Raw genomic sequence first — 13572 nt, forward strand, 5'->3', positions numbered from 1 at the left:
AGAAGAAGGCATATTGTTCGCACCCCTCGTTGAGGCAGACCATCCTGGCCTCCTTCTTGTTGACGCATTGGGGGAAGTTCTTTATCTTTACGGCTATATCCGAGGCGGATCGCGAATTTTGCTATTTTTTCATTCAAATCTATTATAACGCCAGGCCGCCCACTACCACTCAACTGCCAATCGCCAACAGCAAAGTGACGACTCCCACCATCATTCAACAATGGCTCACTGGACCTGCCCATTTTCACTATTGCCTACCGTCAGTAGTCTTTAAAGGCAAATTTAACGGGATGGATGAGCTTTATCGATTCGATTTTGTCGGTTTTGAGTTATATTTTGATGAATTATTGGAAAAATATATATCAGCATCTAAAAAGTTCCTACACCAAGATAACTGCCAATCTTAACATCCAACCGCACGTGGAGGGTGCGATAGAGACGGTACGGAATTGTGCGTAGTTTTTATCCTTATAATGTGTTGGCTGTGCAGTAAGCATAATATATAACACAAAAATAATAACAAATCTTTGGAATTAGTGTAGGCTCACCTCCTGCTACCGGTTTCCTCCCACCCGCAGCGCCAATCTCCCTATCGCGGTGGATTTCCCAATAAAACATTCACAAAAATGCCAACTTTCATCCTGAAAACAAAATCAATCATCCAACCATCCCACACCACTCTGCCGTTATTTTTCCCTCAGGATATCTCCAGGCTTCGCTTGGTATGTGCGGTTGATTTTGCGTGGAAGTTGTGGTGGGATTATGCAATACTAATAGTTTGTTGGTGCCGTCTATTCTATAATTTAAACATGATCTATATATATAACGAGGGGCCGCATTTATGTGATTGGTAAATGGCCTACCGCCAGCTCTACTAGAGATTCGCCTCCCTGAAGGCCTCCTACGAGTGCGCGCTGGCCGGGGAAGCCCACCTGCGTTCCAGGATCTAGACAGTTAAAAATGAAAATTAGCAGTTAAAAAATCGCCCCATCGTCCACAACGCCCACAAAACCCATCCCCACGAATGCTCCTCCTTCGATCCTCAACTTCCCGAAACCTAGAAAGAAATAACGGCCAAACCAACCAGGAAAAAACAAAATCGAATCAAAAAGCAGCACTCCACCGAAATCGACTCCGTTGGCTCCGCCTCCATCTACGAATGCACCTACCACAACTGCAACCGCATCTACAGCTCGCCAGTCTCACTGAATCTGCACATAAAGACCAAGCACAACGGCGGCACCAAAAAGGAACGAGAAGCCTACGCGGTACGCTAATCTTGACTCAGAAGATGATAATCGAGGCGAACTAGAGAGGAGACCCGCTGCCGAAGGTGGACATCAACTTTCCCCCCAACTTTCTGGAAGTAAGTGATGCGATATTTAGGAATTCAAGATTACTTACGAGTACATGAAAAAGTACAACATGTGACCTCAATCTTTTATAGTATTTATTATTCGCATCCCCCTCTTTCCTATCCATCGCATTTTTAACTTAAAAATAATGACCAATTATTATACCCCTTCCATCTCTACGAAACAATTGGCAGGGATATGGGTGATAGGATTAGGCCAACCGTGAGGTATGGAGAGGATTGCTTCCATCGAATTATAGATTAACATGGTGGTGAATGTTCGTTGGTTATTTTGTATCCTATTTTTTCTACGGGGTGGATATGCTTCATTCTAGTGGCGAGGGCGAGGTGGGGTTGATTTTAGTTGAGATGGTTTGATATGCCACTTGATTTGTTATAAATAAAATGAATAAAACAAAGTCTTCCAAACTTACCCACAAATCCCAGCACCCCATGCGCCTCCTCCTCAAAATTAGAGGCAACCACCACGGCGCCGCCCGCACCCTCTAAAACGAATCCCTCACCGATTAGCCCTCCAACTCCTCCCTCATAGTGGCTCCCAGAGACGACGAAGCAGCAAGCGCAGAACAGAGGTACGGCAACAGCAGGATGCGGACTGAATATTCCGACCGGTTCGGAGTCTTCCGGAAGAGCAATCGCAGCTTCCACCGCATCAACACAAGGTAAGAAGATCACCAGTCCCCCTCCAAAAACGACCTAGAAACCAATACGCTCTACAATAAAACATTCTCCAAACTCAAACTCCAACAGGCACGTGAAGACACACCCGAAAAACTAACCATCGAAACCAAGAAATAGGAAGAGAGATTGCCCGAGATCAAGGAGGCCTCGCCCACCTTCGAGGACATCGAGGACAGGATTGAAGGACTCATGACCAAGCGACTCAACGAGTGCCTCCAGTTCAAGAAAAAGGACGACTGGGCGATAGATTCAGAGCTCAGCAAACTAGTGGAGGCCTACAAATAGGCCAAGACTTCCAAGAACCCATAGGTGCAGGACGAGGACATCCACCTGCTCTCCAGGAGGATCGCCATGCTGGAGAAATTGATCGCCGAAAGCATGACCGAATCCGATGTAGTCCATTTGCTAGCTAGATCGTCAAGAAGTATTACATGGGGAAGGTGGCCAACCAGCACTGGAAGCACCACAAGACAGAATCTTTCACCAGCGTGGAGCCTGTCCGCTCCATCAACAGGGAGCACAAGCAGGAATTACTTGTAAACACATCACATAATCGCGAATCCTACCAGCAGCCCGATCGTAGCGCCTATGACTTCGAGAAAAGAGGAAACTACTTTTTCAATCCCGATAGGCATAAACAGCCACTCCCAAGGTCCTCCTACAATCGGGATTTTCTCACCTACGGCGCAGTCCAGAACATGAGTGCCTGCAAACCCACAGAAAACGAGTGTCTGAAGGCAGCCTCATCCGCAAAGATAATGAACTCGTCCTATCGGTCCAACTTCGTGCCCAAAAAGGCAGAGAAGATAAACATAAAGGAGCTGGATGCCTGCAGGGACAAAATAAAGAACTTGCCTATTATCTTCGGCAAGAAGGAGAAGGACCTCATCGCCTACAACTTGGCCGCCTTCCTAAAGCTTAAAAATAGCAACAACAAGGCGAGCCATGTTTCCCACTCAATCGAACGGATAGAAGCCATGCCCTCATGTTCGAACCATTTCACGAGCGAATCCCGCAAATAGTTCATAAAGGCTATCCCGATCTCGCCCTCCCAGATAAAACACAAGAACCTGCAGAAGCTAAAGTACAGCTACAAGAAGGAACACCATGTTTGAATCTATTTATACCTATCATCCATTATCTACCGTTGGGATATAATGCAGTGGATCTAATTGAATGTGAGGCTAATTCAATGCAGGACAATAAATATCACTTTTAGGGATTTTGGAGGAAAAAAGGACTAATTTCAACTTTGATTATCCTGAGGTCGAACCCAAGAATGTCCACCACTCTTTCATCATTCAGGCCGTCTATCCTCTCAATAACCGAAACAGCTCTCTTCGCATCCACCCTCACGCTAGCTTTTAGCTAATTTTACTGGCTAGATTCTGCGATGGAGTTTCCTATTTGGCTTGGTTTTGGCAACTATTTTTATCTATTTGCCAGTTTCGCTGGAGGGATGGGCATCATTGAGTCCGGCTCTTCGACCTCGGCTATGCTGCTAATGGGATTGCTTTTGTGGTCGGAGTTTTGCCTTTTTAAATGGTCATGCGCGTCCGATGAATAAACGATATCAATTGCAGATTGGTTGGCTATTACCTATCTTGGCCTCACATCCTCCTCCATGATCGGCGGAGTGAGCCGCCACTGAGGCCGTCCCGAGCTGTTGAGAGAACTGACAAAGGATTCAGGCTTGGGGATATTGACATCAATAGTCCTCTGCTATATGGGGACAACGATTGCCGGTTTGGCATTGAGCTCTACAGGTTCTCTTGGCTCCAGCCGATATTTAATAGAATTTTCTTTAGTTTCTGACTTTTCGTTGATGCAACCCATGGTGAGCAAGGTAGAGTTTATGTCACAATAATTATTAAATAAAATGGAATAGGCGGCAGATAGGCTCTGAAGAACCAGTAAGTTACGGAATAAATATCATGCGCTCATGTGGACTGGGAACAGTTGATGGTGGAGGCAGTCTAGTTCTCATTTTACTTGTTGGACTGGTAGACCTACCGGTAGCTCTCGAACAATTGCTACAACTACATTATCACCTTCTTGTTCTTCTTGGTACGCAGGTTGTCGAACTAGAAGAGAGCAGGCAACTGCTTGGCCTATTAGTAGGTGACGAGATCTGCGAAGTATTCGTGCTTCAAGGCGTCGAAGGGCCTTACCCGCTCCTTGATGTTGTAGGTTAGCATCTTCTTGATGAGATCGATTTCCAGTTCCTCCGGATGATAACGCTTCAGGATCTTCCTCCAGTCGCTCCCCTTCACCTTCGGCAGCTCCACGCTGGCGTTTTACTCGGAGAAGGCCAGCAGCTGCTCGCGGGTGGGAGTGCCCAAGATCTTAATGATCTCGATCAGTTGCTCGATAGAGCTATCGCCGGGGAAGACCGGTTCGAGGGTCATGAGTTCGACGATAATGCAGCCGGCTGACCACATGTCTATTTCGCAGCCGTACGAGGTGGAGTTGAGGATGAGTTCCGGCGCTCTGTAGTAGCGCGAGCATATGTATGAGACATTATTCTCTTTGTTTTCGATAATTTTGGCTGAGCCAAAGTCGCAAATCTTCACTTCGAAGGTTTCATTATTGATGAGAATGTTGGGCGGTTTGAGGTCCCTGTGGCAGACATTGTTGATCTGTTTTAGAGGCGAGCTACTTCTAGGTAGGCGAGAGCTTTCACGAGCTGGAAGGCGAAGATCTTGCGTTGCTGTTGGGTGATTGCTCGCTTCTTCTTCCGGCATTCCTTCATGAGGTTGTAAAGACTGGTATCCATGTGCTCCATCAGGATGAAGAGAGTGCATTCGCCGTCGATCATCTTCAGGAAGTAGTCCTTCATCTCCACGATGTTGGGATGGTCCAGTGCGAAATTATGCTCAGCTCCCGGTTCTTGTACTTGGGATCCTGCACCACCTCCTTCACCGCGTAGGTCTCTCTCGTCTTCTTGTTGATGACCTAAGTGGCATTGGCATTACCAAATACACCTTGCCGAAGGTGCCCTGCCCGATCAGCTTCAATTTCTCGTATTGGTTTTACTGAGTGGAGGAGGAAGTACGTCGTTGAAGAGACGTGAGGGTTGGCGTTTGAGGAGAGTGAGCTTGTTCTTGAGCATGGAAATTATTTTAGAAATAATGGAAAATGGATAAAAAATATTAGCATCAGGCGCAGCGATGGTTGGAACGGAAGTGAGAAAGTGGAGAAGAGGGACTTGGGACTACCTCCAATTTAATGCAAATAGAAGATTATTATAATGGAATGGAGCTCAAATATTCCACCCATCATTATCATTCCCCTTTCACTTCAAAATAATAATCCTGCATTCTTTGCCAGCAGTGGTTGTGGGTGGTCTGGCGGTTGCGGGGTGAGATGTCTGATTGATTTTATTTTTGAAGTTATAATCTGTTAGATGTACCGAGACTCCTCAATAAAAAAGTCGCAGAAATCCCCCAACGATAAGCTGCTCAAATCCGTATACAGCAAGCAGAAGTCGAAATCGGAATACTCGCCCAGCAACAACCGCTCCATCAGCAAGGAGCAGATCAAGCAGCAGATCAAGAAGGTAGTATACAACACCCACCAATCCCAGGAAAGACAACTCCCCTCCAGACACTGCTCCGACTACCGCGAACCGCCCATCAACAACAACCAAGAACCCAACCGACCCAACATACGCACCAGCCTCACCCCTAAAAACTTCCACTACCCCAAAAAGACCTCAGAACGGGAGGTCAAGACCTCCAAGGCCGCCGACGCCAAGTGCAAGGAACTGTTCGTGAGCACCGGCCGCTACGGTACTTGAGTTGATACCTAGCTAGATTTAAAACAACTGTTCGATCGGAGGCGGTAGGAAGAGCCCAAGGACAAGTCCTCAGTCATCCAGGAAAAGGAGAAGGCCGCCAGCATGCAGAAACGGCAACCGCTCAGCCACAGCAAGTACACCGAGGAGGAAACCATCAACATCCACGAAAAGAATAGGGATGAGTGCAGCTTCAACGTACGCAACTACCTCACTGCCGACGAGTACAGCAAATTCGGAGAACGCTTCCCCGAGAATTTCAAGAGGATTGGACTACTGGGCCGAGGAGGTTTCAGCGTGGTGTGGCTGGGCGTCCACCGATCATCAAAGCGAAAAGTGGCAATAAAGCAAATCCTGACTAAAAACCCGCACGAACCCATCTGAAGGAGATCTGGTTCGGCTCCTACTTCTTCGAGAAGGGCGGCGAGGCCAGAGAGGAATTCGAAAACCACATCGGCATTAACAACATCTGCAGGCTGTACTCGCACGAGATCCGGACGGTCGACTCGTGGCTCTACTACGAGGTGTGCTAGTAGTCGCTGGGCAGTTGTCTCTTCGAGCTGAAGGGCGAGAACATCAACGGAGAGCGTTTCTACCGCGTACGGGATGGTGATGTAGATCGTGTACAAGGAGCTGATCCACCGGATGGTGGAGAACCAGAACGAGCTGAAGATCCTGATGATGGAGGTGTGCAAGGCGCTCTTCCTGATCAACAGCCACAACATCGTCCACTCCGACCTCAAGACCGAAAACATCCTCCTCCGCACCAAGCGGGAAGACGATACGCGCGACGTCAGCTTCATCAGAGGGGTCAAATTGATCGACTTCGGCAGCAGCTTCCTCTTCACCAACTTGAAACAGTTCTCCATGGCCACTCCAGAGTACATGCCTCCTGAAATTTTGAACTACATCCTCTTCCAGAACAAGCTGGACTACGACGAACAGATGCTCAAGAAGATGGAGAAGTACAAGAACCCCTGGATCATCGATATCTGGAGTCTCGGCTGCATCATCCTGGAGATCGTCACTGGGGTGCCGCTGTGGATGAGCATAGAGACCAAGATCGACGATAAACAGATGCCAAGAGTGACAGGACTATTCGCAGTAAAGAATAGAGTCTTCTCCAAGATCATCCAGAAGCAGATAGAAGTAGTCAACAACCTCGACTACCACCTCGACCACCATGTACAGCGCATGCCATTTAGAACTACTCGGGAATCCGCGTCAAGGAGGACATTCGGAGAGTGCTCAAGAGGATGCTGGACCTGAACCCATAGGATAGAATATCTCCGTTTGAGGTACTCACTCACTTCGGAGTCAACTGCTAACCGCTTAGGATTCCTTCTTATTGATTTTTGCAAGGGAGTGTCATCGCCAATCATACAGCTGCATATTAATCACATTAAAAAAGTCTTATTTTACTTCTTCTCCTTTGGGAAATGATGGTAAAGGGATTGAGTATTTGATTGCGAAAATATGGATAGATTATCAAAATGGACGATTGGCGTAGTAGGGAGAAGGCGTTGGAGGGTATGTTACTGGGTAAGGCGAGTATGGAGCAACTGGGTAGGGTCCACCGATGCAGGGGTCAGGATAGACTGGAAACTGATGCTGCACGTACAGTCCCATCCAAGTGGGGTGGCAGCAGGTGCAGCCAATACAGAGGAAGTTGCATCCCAGCCCTGACTGTTGGAAGCAGTAGCAGCAATTGGGGTCAAACTGCTCCATGAGGAATCCCTTGCAGCACCAAAACCCACAGCATCCCAGCAGCATCCCCACTCCGTTGCATCTGCCGATCCCGCACCAGCAAGACTAACAGGGATAGCACTCGCTCATCAATTATAATAAATGCAATATCCAGTATTTGCCAGCTTCAGACATAGTAACACAATAAATAAATAGAAGATCACTTGAAAAGAGAACCGTAGCTTTTGCGGAATGGAGCCATAATGGATTATATTATGGTTCCATTCGGATCGTCAAAATATTGCCACAACATTATGCCAGTATACCACTTGTTGTAGTTGTACTGGGCGAGGAAAGCTTGCCCCAGAGTGGCTGGGTCGATGTAGGATCGACTGTCAGATAGTATGCTTGCTGGCTTCCCCACCACAACTTTGTTGCTGGGGACGCCCTTCGCTATAATCTCGTTCACTGAAGTGCTCGTGTAGCTGCCGCCTGATGTGTTGAAGAGAGAACGTGAGGTATTGTAGGTGTTGTAGCTGCTCTGTCCGTAGAAGAGAACGTTGTAGAAAGAGATGGCACTGCCTGCCAGCTTGTGAACCTGGTTGTAGGCGCCCTTGGGGTAGGAAGAGCTAAAGAAGGACGCCAGTGGTGAATGGGTGATGAGCAATTTGGGAGCAAGGCTCTTGAGCGTGAGGGTGAAGTTGGCAAGCCAGCTCTCCCCCACTCCATTCATGAAGGAATATTGATCGTTCCAGTTGATGTCCACCCCGTCGAAGCCGTAGCTGACAGCGTAGGTGGCTAGCTTCTGCGCAGTAGTGACAGGATTTGCACCGACTGTTGCTGGCAGCTCCATCTTTCCGAACACACCTAGCATCAGCTTGATGCCCTTTGATGCATAAATCTGCTTGATGTTGGTCCTGATGGCAGAGTCAGTGGAGCCAAACTGGGAACGCCTCCCGAAATAGGCAGTGGGATTGTGCCAAAGTACGGCTGAGTCAGTCGGCCCATAGTAGCTGGTCCAGTAGCCAAGACAAATGTGATTGTAGATGTTGGTAGGAGCATAACCAGGTATGCCTAGTGATCTAGCCAATCCCTTTATAGTGCTCCAGTCAATAATCCTGCTGATGTAGCTGAATCTAATAGGAAAACTTCCGACTGACGAATTAGTGGTCCCATTGGTAGAGTTAGTTGTGGAATTAGTAGTGGTGTTTGTATTGGTGGTATTAGTTGTGTTGGTATTGGTGGTGTTGGTTGTATTGCTGTTGGTGGTATTTGTGTTTGTGGTGTTTGTTGTATTGGTGGTGGAGTTTGTGGTGGTATTGGTATTGGTTGTGTTTGTGCCGTTCTTGATGAGGTTAATGAGGGCGTCGATGGACCCCGCGACTATGGCTCCGTTGGGGTCCGAAGAATACTGCCAGAACATAACGCCCGCCTTCCATCCGTTGAACTTATAATTGGCCACGAACGCACTGCTCAGCTGGGAAGCAGTCATGTAGGAATTCTTCGCAGCGTCATTGATGCCGGCTGCCTTCCCCACCACTATCTTGTTGCTCGGCACTCCTCTAGCGATGATCTCGTTAACCGATGTTCCTGGCGCCCACCCTCCCGAGCTGTTGAAGAGGCCTGCGGATGAGTTGTAGGAAGTGGAGTCCTGGTTGTAGAACTGGACGTTGTAAAACTGGATCATGGGCCCAATAGCTTTTTATATGGCGAGGTAAGCGTTTTTAGGGTAATGGGCAGTGCCTCCGAAGTAAGGCGCCTGGGGAGCGTGGGTGATGATGGCACTGGGTAGGATGTTCCTGAGGACGGTGGTGAAGGTGATCAACCACTGCTCGCCTACGCCTGACTGGAAGGCCGTCGTGTCTTCCCAATCGATGTCAACTCCGTCTAGGTTATTGCTGGCCACAAAGTCCGCTAGGCGCTGCGCGTAAAAGGTGGGATCGTAGCCGGAAGTGGTGGGGGTTTCGGTGGAGCCGAATGCGCTCACCATCAGTCTAATGCCGTTGTCGTTGTAGATCTTCTTGAGGTTGGCCTTTATGGCTGTGTCGGTGTTTCCGAAGAGGGGACTGAGGTAGGTCTTGGAGTTGTTCCACACGTAGGCTGCGTCAACGGGACCCTGGTTAATCGTCCAGAAGGTCAGGCAGATGTAGTTGTACTTGTGCGGAGCGGCGTACCCAGGCACTCCCAAGGACTTCGCAATCCCCTGAGGCGAACTCCAATCATTAAGAATGTTGATGTACCCGAACCTCACAGGATAGTCGATAGGCGGACCGGTATAGTTTTTGGTTGCATTTGTATTGGTGGTATTAGTTGTGTTGGTATTGGTGGTGTTGGTTGTATTGCTGTTGGTGGTATTTGTGTTTGTGGTGTTTGTTGTATTGGTGGTGGAGTTTGTGGTGGTATTGGTATTGGTTGTGTTTGTGCCGTTCTTGATGAGGTTAATGAGGGCGTCGATGGACCCCGCGACTATGGCTCCGTTGGGGTCCGAAGAATACTGCCAGAACATAACGCCCGCCTTCCATCCGTTGAACTTATAATTGGCCACGAACGCACTGCTCAGCTGGGAAGCAGTCATGTAGGAATTCTTCGCAGCGTCATTGATGCCGGCTGCCTTCCCCACCACTATCTTGTTGCTCGGCACTCCTCTAGCGATGATCTCGTTAACCGATGTTCCTGGCGCCCACCCTCCCGAGCTGTTGAAGAGGCCTGCGGATGAGTTGTAGGAAGTGGAGTCCTGGTTGTAGAACTGGACGTTGTAAAACTGGATCATGGGCCCAATAGCTTTTTATATGGCGAGGTAAGCGTTTTTAGGGTAATGGGCAGTGCCTCCGAAGTAAGGCGCCTGGGGAGCGTGGGTGATGATGGCACTGGGTAGGATGTTCCTGAGGACGGTGGTGAAGGTGATCAACCACTGCTCGCCTACGCCTGACTGGAAGGCCGTCGTGTCTTCCCAATCGATGTCAACTCCGTCTAGGTTATTGCTGGCCACAAAGTCCGCTAGGCGCTGCGCGTAAAAGGTGGGATCGTAGCCGGAAGTGGTGGGGGTTTCGGTGGAGCCGAATGCGCTCACCATCAGTCTAATGCCGTTGTCGTTGTAGATCTTCTTGAGGTTGGCCTTTATGGCTGTGTCGGTGTTTCCGAAGAGGGGACTGAGGTAGGTCTTGGAGTTGTTCCACACGTAGGCTGCGTCAACGGGACCCTGGTTAATCGTCCAGAAGGTCAGGCAGATGTAGTTGTACTTGTGCGGAGCGGCGTACCCAGGCACTCCCAAGGACTTCGCAATCCCCTGAGGCGAACTCCAATCATTAAGAATGTTGATGTACCCGAACCTCACAGGATAGTCGATAGGCGGACCGGTATAGTTTTTGGTTGCATTTGTATTGGTGGTATTAGTTGTGTTGGTATTGGTGGTGTTGGTTGTATTGCTGTTGGTGGTATTTGTGTTTGTGGTGTTTGTTGTATTGGTGGTGGAGTTTGTGGTGGTATTGGTATTGGTTGTGTTTGTGCCGTTCTTGATGAGGTTAATGAGGGCGTCGATGGACCCCGCGACTATGGCTCCGTTGGGGTCCGAAGAATACTGCCAGAACATAACGCCCGCCTTCCATCCGTTGAACTTATAATTGGCCACGAACGCACTGCTCAGCTGGGAAGCAGTCATGTAGGAATTCTTCGCAGCGTCATTGATGCCGGCTGCCTTCCCCACCACTATCTTGTTGCTCGGCACTCCTCTAGCGATGATCTCGTTAACCGATGTTCCTGGCGCCCACCCTCCCGAGCTGTTGAAGAGGCCTGCGGATGAGTTGTAGGAAGTGGAGTCCTGGTTGTAGAACTGGACGTTGTAAAACTGGATCATGGGCCCAATAGCTTTTTATATGGCGAGGTAAGCGTTTTTAGGGTAATGGGCAGTGCCTCCGAAGTAAGGCGCCTGGGGAGCGTGGGTGATGATGGCACTGGGTAGGATGTTCCTGAGGACGGTGGTGAAGGTGATCAACCACTGCTCGCCTACGCCTGACTGGAAGGCCGTCGTGTCTTCCCAATCGATGTCAACTCCGTCTAGGTTATTGCTGGCCACAAAGTCCGCTAGGCGCTGCGCGTAAAAGGTGGGATCGTAGCCGGAAGTGGTGGGGGTTTCGGTGGAGCCGAATGCGCTCACCATCAGTCTAATGCCGTTGTCGTTGTAGATCTTCTTGAGGTTGGCCTTTATGGCTGTGTCGGTGTTTCCGAAGAGGGGACTGAGGTAGGTCTTGGAGTTGTTCCACACGTAGGCTGCGTCAACGGGACCCTGGTTAATCGTCCAGAAGGTCAGGCAGATGTAGTTGTACTTGTGCGGAGCGGCGTACCCAGGCACTCCCAAGGACTTCGCAATCCCCTGAGGCGAACTCCAATCATTAAGAATGTTGATGTACCCGAACCTCACAGGATAGTCGATAGGCGGACCGGTATAGTTTTTGGTTGCATTTGTATTGGTGGTATTAGTTGTGTTGGTATTGGTGGTGTTGGTTGTATTGCTGTTGGTGGTATTTGTGTTTGTGGTGTTTGTTGTATTGGTGGTGGAGTTTGTGGTGGTATTGGTATTGGTTGTGTTTGTGCCGTTCTTGATGAGGTTAATGAGGGCGTCGATGGACCCCGCGACTATGGCTCCGTTGGGGTCCGAAGAATACTGCCAGAACATAACGCCCGCCTTCCATCCGTTGAACTTATAATTGGCCACGAACGCACTGCTCAGCTGGGAAGCAGTCATGTAGGAATTCTTCGCAGCGTCATTGATGCCGGCTGCCTTCCCCACCACTATCTTGTTGCTCGGCACTCCTCTAGCGATGATCTCGTTAACCGATGTTCCTGGCGCCCACCCTCCCGAGCTGTTGAAGAGGCCTGCGGATGAGTTGTAGGAAGTGGAGTCCTGGTTGTAGAACTGGACGTTGTAAAACTGGATCATGGGCCCAATAGCTTTTTATATGGCGAGGTAAGCGTTTTTAGGGTAATGGGCAGTGCCTCCGAAGTAAGGCGCCTGGGGAGCGTGGGTGATGATGGCACTGGGTAGGATGTTCCTGAGGACGGTGGTGAAGGTGATCAACCACTGCTCGCCTACGCCTGACTGGAAGGCCGTCGTGTCTTCCCAATCGATGTCAACTCCGTCTAGGTTATTGCTGGCCACAAAGTCCGCTAGGCGCTGCGCGTAAAAGGTGGGATCGTAGCCGGAAGTGGTGGGGGTTTCGGTGGAGCCGAATGCGCTCACCATCAGTCTAATGCCGTTGTCGTTGTAGATCTTCTTGAGGTTGGCCTTTATGGCTGTGTCGGTGTTTCCGAAGAGGGGACTGAGGTAGGTCTTGGAGTTGTTCCACACGTAGGCTGCGTCAACGGGACCCTGGTTAATCGTCCAGAAGGTCAGGCAGATGTAGTTGTACTTGTGCGGAGCGGCGTACCCAGGCACTCCCAAGGACTTCGCAATCCCCTGAGGCGAACTCCAATCATTAAGAATGTTGATGTACCCGAACCTCACAGGATAGTCGATAGGCGGACCGGTATAGTTTTTGGTTGCATTTGTATTGGTGGTATTAGTTGTGTTGGTATTGGTGGTGTTGGTTGTATTGTTGTTGGTGGTATTTGTGTTTGTGGTGTTTGTTGTATTGGTGGTGGAGTTTGTGGTGGTATTGGTATTGGTTGTGTTTGTGCCGTTCTTGATGAGGTTAATGAGGGCGTCGATGGACCCCGCGACTATGGCTCCGTTGGGGTCCGAAGAATACTGCCAGAACATAACGCCCGCCTTCCATCCGTTGAACTTATAATTGGCCACGAACGCACTGCTCAGCTGGGAAGCAGTCATGTAGGAATTCTTCGCAGCGTCATTGATGCCGGCTGCCTTCCCCACCACTATCTTGTTGCTCGGCACTCCTCTAGCGATGATCTCGTTAACCGATGTTCCTGGCGCCCACCCTCCCGAGCTGTTGAAGAGGCCTGCGGATGAGTTGTAGGAAGTGGAGTCCTGGTTGTAGAACTGGACGTTGTAAAACTGGATCATGGGCCCAATAGCTTT

General features: G+C 49.4%; 2 protein-coding genes across 2 annotated transcripts; one reads left to right on the forward strand and one right to left on the reverse strand.

The window, feature by feature from the left end:
• Window positions 1–4353: 4353 nt before the first annotated feature.
• Window positions 4354–4860, reverse strand: LOC116244851 (shaggy-related protein kinase beta). The gene has a single exon (XM_031616686.1). The coding sequence runs from the start codon at window positions 4858–4860 to the stop codon at window positions 4354–4356; it is 507 nt and encodes a 168-aa protein (XP_031472546.1).
• Window positions 4861–5957: 1097 nt separating this feature from the next.
• LOC116244852 (uncharacterized) lies at window positions 5958–7121 on the forward strand. Its single transcript, XM_031616687.1, has 3 exons — window positions 5958–6152; window positions 6239–6376; window positions 6471–7121. Exons 1-3 carry the CDS (start codon window positions 5958–5960, stop codon window positions 7119–7121), a joined length of 984 nt encoding a protein of 327 aa, XP_031472547.1.
• Window positions 7122–13572: the final 6451 nt, after the last annotated feature.

This window comes from Nymphaea colorata, unplaced genomic scaffold (assembly GCF_008831285.2).
Source record: "Nymphaea colorata isolate Beijing-Zhang1983 unplaced genomic scaffold, ASM883128v2 scaffold0349, whole genome shotgun sequence".
Taxonomy (NCBI): domain Eukaryota; kingdom Viridiplantae; phylum Streptophyta; class Magnoliopsida; order Nymphaeales; family Nymphaeaceae; genus Nymphaea; species Nymphaea colorata.

Excerpts from the sequence above, each read along its gene's own strand:
- LOC116244851 (XM_031616686.1), bottom strand. The coding sequence starts at position 4,860 with ATGCACTCTCTTCATCCTGATGGAGCACATGGATACCAGTCTTTACAA.
- LOC116244852 (XM_031616687.1), top strand. The coding sequence starts at position 5,958 with ATGCAGAAACGGCAACCGCTCAGCCACAGCAAGTACACCGAGGAGGAA. Across the intron at positions 6,153-6,238 it reads GCCGAGGAGGTTTCAGCGTG|GAGATCTGGTTCGGCTCCTA; the intron begins GTGTGGCTGGGC and ends ACCCATCTGAAG. Across the intron at positions 6,377-6,470 it reads ACTCGTGGCTCTACTACGAG|ATCGTGTACAAGGAGCTGAT; the intron begins GTGTGCTAGTAG and ends ATGGTGATGTAG.